This window comes from Rhinopithecus bieti, unplaced genomic scaffold, assembly GCF_001698545.2.
Source record: "Rhinopithecus bieti isolate Rb0 unplaced genomic scaffold, ASM169854v2 scaffold_21412, whole genome shotgun sequence".
Classification (NCBI taxonomy): domain Eukaryota; kingdom Metazoa; phylum Chordata; class Mammalia; order Primates; family Cercopithecidae; genus Rhinopithecus; species Rhinopithecus bieti.
Window position 1 is genome coordinate 1,822,978 of NW_016811643.1, and position 5,241 is coordinate 1,828,218.

At 49.3% G+C, this 5,241-nt stretch overlaps 1 protein-coding gene across 9 annotated transcripts; it reads left to right on the plus strand.

Annotated features, from left to right (window-relative positions):
* Positions 1–1,854: 1,854 nt before the first annotated feature.
* Positions 1,855–5,058, plus strand: ANAPC15 (anaphase promoting complex subunit 15). 9 transcript variants are annotated; one of them, XM_017894368.1, is made up of 6 exons: positions 1,855–1,997; positions 3,151–3,205; positions 3,355–3,479; positions 4,032–4,091; positions 4,410–4,547; positions 4,695–5,058. In XM_017894368.1, the coding sequence occupies exons 3-6, from the start codon at positions 3,360–3,362 to the stop codon at positions 4,752–4,754; spliced, it is 378 nt and encodes a 125-aa protein (XP_017749857.1). In that variant the 5' UTR covers positions 1,855–1,997; positions 3,151–3,205; positions 3,355–3,359; the 3' UTR covers positions 4,755–5,058. The 9 variants fall into 9 exon arrangements, with proteins under 9 accessions (XP_017749857.1, XP_017749858.1, XP_017749855.1 ...); XM_017894366.1 differs by having other exon boundaries at positions 1,856–1,997; positions 3,151–3,235; positions 3,350–3,479; XM_017894367.1 differs by having other exon boundaries at positions 1,856–1,997; positions 3,151–3,235.
* The last annotated feature ends 183 nt before the right edge of the window (positions 5,059–5,241 follow it).

Genomic DNA, 5,241 nt, shown 5'->3' on the forward strand with positions numbered 1-5,241 from the left:
CACACTCAAACCTGAGCTCCCCGTCAAAAAAAAAAAAAGAAATCCCTCCCTCATCACCTCCCCAGTCTTTCCCATCTCGAAACAGTGGCAACGCCAATCTTCTAGTTGTTCAGCCCAAAAATCGTGGCTCCTTTCTTATTCTGGCATTCTACATCTGTTAGCAAACCTTGTAGTCTCTACCATTTAAATTTCGAATTCAACCACTTCTCATCCACTACCTCTAGATTATCATAATAGGCTCCCAACTGGTCTCCCTGCTTTTGCCATTGTTTCCCCTACGCCCAGTCTATTCTTTATACAACAGCCAGAGTAACTCAGTTAAAATGTAAATCAGATTGTGTGGACCCTGTGCTCACAACCCTCCACTGACTCCCTAACTCCTCATGTCCTACCTATTACTCGCCCTAGAGGACACTATGCCCAAACCATTCTAGGCCCTCTGCACTTCCATTCTCTCTCACTGAAGTGCTCTTCCACAAATATCAGAAGGCTCTCTGTTCCTTCAGACCTTTACTCAAAAGTCACCTTCCCAGTGACTTTGGCCCCCCAATCAAAAATAAAACACCTCTCCTGCAAATATTTTATTCCCACTTCTCAGATTTTTCTCCTCAGTATTTACTGCAATCTTAAAACTACATATTTTATTTATCTATCTTCTTCACTGTTTACCTCTCTCAGAATGAAGGCTCTATGAAAAGAGGGACTTTTTTGGTCTGTTTTGTTTACTACTGTATACCCACTACTAAGAATAGTGACGGACATATACTAAGGCACTCAATAGGTATTTGTTGAACGAATGAAAAAGGTAGTCATTTCCAAGAGGCAAAGTGTACTCTTTAATGAAAAACTATAACAAACGGTGCTATTTGGCAATATAATCACATTCAATATGCACAGTACATGACCTCTTGAACAATTCTTATCCAATCTTCACATCAGCCCAGGATAGAAGGAAGGCTGGGCAGAGATTATGATGCTGGTTGACAAAGAAGCTGAGTTCAGAGAGCAAACGGACTTGCCAAAACTCACACATCTGGCCAGGACAGTACTGGAAATGTGAATGACTGCTGTCCCTGGAAGAGGCTGGTAAGTGATGGAGCTTAATAGGAATTGGGTTTGAAGGACCTCTGTTGCCAGAAAGCATGAGTATCTCTAAAGGGGAAGCTGAGTCAGAGGTTACTGGAACTGAGGCATCAGCAAAAGAATGGGAGAGGTTACAAGGTTGACCTCTTAAGGGGACTTGGCCCAGGTCTGAGGAGGGCAGCAGATTCCCCAAGCAACAGAATGCTGTGCCTGAGGCTGACTAGTCATTCAAGTCTGTACATAATCTCCAATGTGAAAATTCAACAGACAACCTTAAGAGAGATCACTGAGTCTACTGCATGTCTGCAGGGTTTGGCTTCCCTGGACTGTGAGGTCTTCCAGGGAAGCGACCATTTTCATAGATGTATCCCCAGTTTCTAGCAAGGCCTAGAATATAGTAATATAGGAACTCAAAATATTTTTGTTCAGAGCAAAAATAAAAAAGAATGAATGTGCTCAAAGGGGAAACTGAAGCCAAGAGAGCACAGACAGGAGGGACATAACATTAACCAGCAATTCTGGAGTAGTAACAGATTAGTTTTCTGGGATGCAGTAGGACAAACGGCCCTCGCACTAAGAGGCTGCTGTCAACTATTCTTCAGAAGGGGTTAACAAGCAAATGGTGCCTGGGAACAAAGGAGCAGAGGTTAAATGTAGCCGTAGTAGTGGGGCCAGGATGGAGAGACCGACTGGCTGAGACTCGAGGCGGGTCAGATAAGCAGGCACTGCACACTTTCTTCCCTAACAATGTGACTAAGGTATCCAACGTCACATCCGGTTTAGCGGGCGGGAGCAGGGAAACAAAAGGAGACGAAGGACGCATGCGTTTGGTGAGTCCCGGATTCTGGTGGGTTCTTCCGCTCAGGCTGAGTGAAGCGCTTCCGGGTCGCCGCCGGCTGCAGCCTCCCGGCGCGGTAAGTACAGAGACAAGGCTGCCGCCGTCTCCTTGCCCCTTAATTCCTTCTTCTCCCACAGAAATCCATTTCCTTTGACCCGCCTCCCCAGGAGCTCCATATTGAGAGTCCTTAACCCTTAAAGAGCTCCAGTTCATTGGCCGCTTCCTCGAGACTAAGCCCCACCCCGTCACACAAGGTCCGTCATTCATTGGTGTCACTTCCTGTCACCCAGCATTTCTTTCAGTTAATTGGCCCTACCCAGGCCCCGCTTTTTTCGCGTTTAGCAACCCTATAAGGCCAAATTTCTGTCTTGAGTCCCGCCCTACTTTCTTTCTGTTGGTCAACTGCGTGGTCATTACCGTAATGAGTAAAGAATGGGCGGTGGCTTTGCGACAGTGGGTTGGGCTTTCCGAGCCGAGATCTCTGGCCTGTCAGAACTTCTTGGACATGAGGGTGTTTTCCCTAGTGCCTAATTACGCGGGTTGGAAATCTGAGATACAGGGAAGGGCAGCGGCTGGCCCTGGGTCGGTCAGATAAATTAGGACAGAAGCAGGACCAGGCATCAATTCTTTTCTCCTGCTCATCCCTTTCACGGAGGAGTTCTAAGCCCCGACTCACTGTATGACCTAAAGCCAGTCTCTGCCTGTCCCTGGGCCTCAGTTTGCCTGTCCTCAGTTTAATAAAGGTTATCTGGCCCTCCTGGTCGGCTCCCTCAGCCGCTCAAAGCTGATTGTACCCTTATAATGTTATTCATCCATTCAATCTTACATCTACTTATTTATCCACTTATTCATGCCTCCTAGAATGTCTTACTAAGCCCTGCTTGCATATGCTACAATCCCCCCACCCCAACATTTGGCTGTGATTCATGAGCGGTCGTTAGTGTCCTAAATTTCTGACACTGGGTGGGTGTGGTATGGGCCATCATAAAAGTGCAAAAAGCAGGTTTTAGTGTGTGGAGGAGGTAGGGATAATTTCAGTAGAACCCTGCTACCTCTAATTTTATATAATTTCATAATGCCAGTCTGCATTCTGGATTCCTATTCCTACACTTGACTCCCATTCCCTTCCCTCCTTGAACACCCTGCAAACAGCTTTATTTGTCCATTATTTACTTAATTATCAGAATAACTTTGACGGTGGTATAATTGTTATTATCCCCATTTTACAGATGAAGACACTGAGGCCCAGAGAGGTTAAGTGACTCAGCCAAGGTCAAACAGCTAGTAAGTGTTGGAGCCAGGACTCATAGCCAGGTCTGTCTGATTCCTAGGGGGAGGGGCTGCTTTCCTGCTGTCTTCCACCCTATCCCTAAATCAGATTACAACCAAATTAAAAATGAAAACTAAGCAATTGACCCTTTCCCTCAGTCTAGGAGCCATGTCCACTTTGTTCCCCTCACTCTTCCCTCGTGTGACTGAGACACTGTGGTTTAATCTGGATCGACCCTGTGTGGAAGAGACAGAGCTGCAGCAGCAGGAACAGCAGCATCAGGCCTGGGTGAGTGAGCAGCTAGCACAGCACACAGACCCCAGCAAAGACAGAGACCCCAGCACAGACAGAGACCCCCTTCAGTGGGCCATGACCCAGCCTTACTCCGGAAATATTTGCCCTCAGCTGGGAATAATCAGGCTGGGAGCCAGGGAGCCAAGGTTCTCATCTTGTCATACCCTAATTTACAGGGGTACCATGTGACTTCTGGGCCAGATTAGAGCCCAGGCTGCTGACACTCAGCCCAAGCTCTTTTCCCTAAAGCACAGGAAATAATTTTGACTATTGAGGATCTAGCAGATGACGCTTTCTAGGCTGGTAAGTCTCTCACTTCATCCTCACCATAATTATATGAAAAAACCAAGGCTCAGAGAGTTTTAAGTATTTAGATCAAGTTCATAAATGGCAGATGACAAGAAAGGGATTGAATCTCCCTGAGAACTGGGAGGAAGCTTCTCCCCCACACGTGTGGCTCGTCTTCTGGGCAGAATGGGCCAGTCCCATGCCCCTGACCTGCCCTACTTGGGCTCTGGCCTTGTTCCTCTGTGCCTTTGCCCACAGCTCCAAAGCATCGCAGAGAAAGACAACAACCTGGTTCCTATTGGCAAGCCAGCCTCAGAGGTGAGTGGCTCTAGCAGGTGGGGCCTTTGTGGGGGCCACAGTGGACCGAGGCTCTGCTCTAATTCTGAATGTCCTGCCTCTGACCCAGAGCAGTTGTGGTTCTCAGATCTGGGTGAAGGGCAAAAACGGGAGATAGAAGGGGTGGGCATTGGGCTTAGCATTAAGGTCCTGCAGAACATGCACCAGCCTGCTAGACTCAAGGAGGGAGGGTTGGGGTAGGGGGTCATTCATTGGCCCTAGAGAGAGGTTCAAGTGGGTCAGTTCTTGAACCGGTCCACGCAGGCCTGTAGGGCTTACAGGCTCTGTCCTGCCCGCCAGCACTATGATGACGAGGAAGAAGAGGATGATGAAGACGATGAGGATAGTGAAGAGGACTCAGAGGATGATGAGGACATGCAGGACATGGACGAGATGAATGATTACAATGAGTCGCCTGATGACGGAGAGGTCAATGAGGTAGGCAAGGGGTATGGGGGAGGGCCTCTCTTCCTGGGCCCCTGCTCCTGACCCAGTTGATGGCCAAAGGGTACAGAAACCCTGGATCCAGCCAGGGGCAGGATCTGGGGCTGAGGCTGGCTGAGGCCTCTCCCCACCCACACCCAGCCTCCTCTCCAGGTGGACATGGAAGGCAACGAACAGGATCAGGACCAGTGGATGATCTAGGTAGACAAGGCAGGGTGGCCTCAGAGAGATTCCAGGCCAGCCCAAACTACCCTGCATCCCAATCCCCATCCCCTGCCCACAGAACCAGCTGATGGCCCCAGTGCCTGAAAGTGCCCTTGGGCACCTCCTCAGCTGCTGCCAGGATCTGGTCTCCTTGGCCCCTCCCAGGCCATCGGTCTGCACTTGAAATCCCCAGGGCCTGAGCCCCACTCCACCTTCCTGGCCAGTACCTCACCCCTTGATTGCCAGGTCTGGTCTCTTTCTAAGTTTCTTTAATAAAGACAAAGGAATGATTTCCCCCCCATGTCTATTCCCTATTTGTCGGTGGGGCCCAGAGGAGTCCAGCGTCTTCTTTTGGGCTTTAGGGAGAGGGCACTCAAGGGACATCAGCCACACCTAATTGGCTAAGTGGGCCAGGGTTAGGGAAGGCCAGGGCATGCCTGGCCCTGGGTCCAGGGTTCTGTGCCATTTTCTCTGGCCCAGCTTG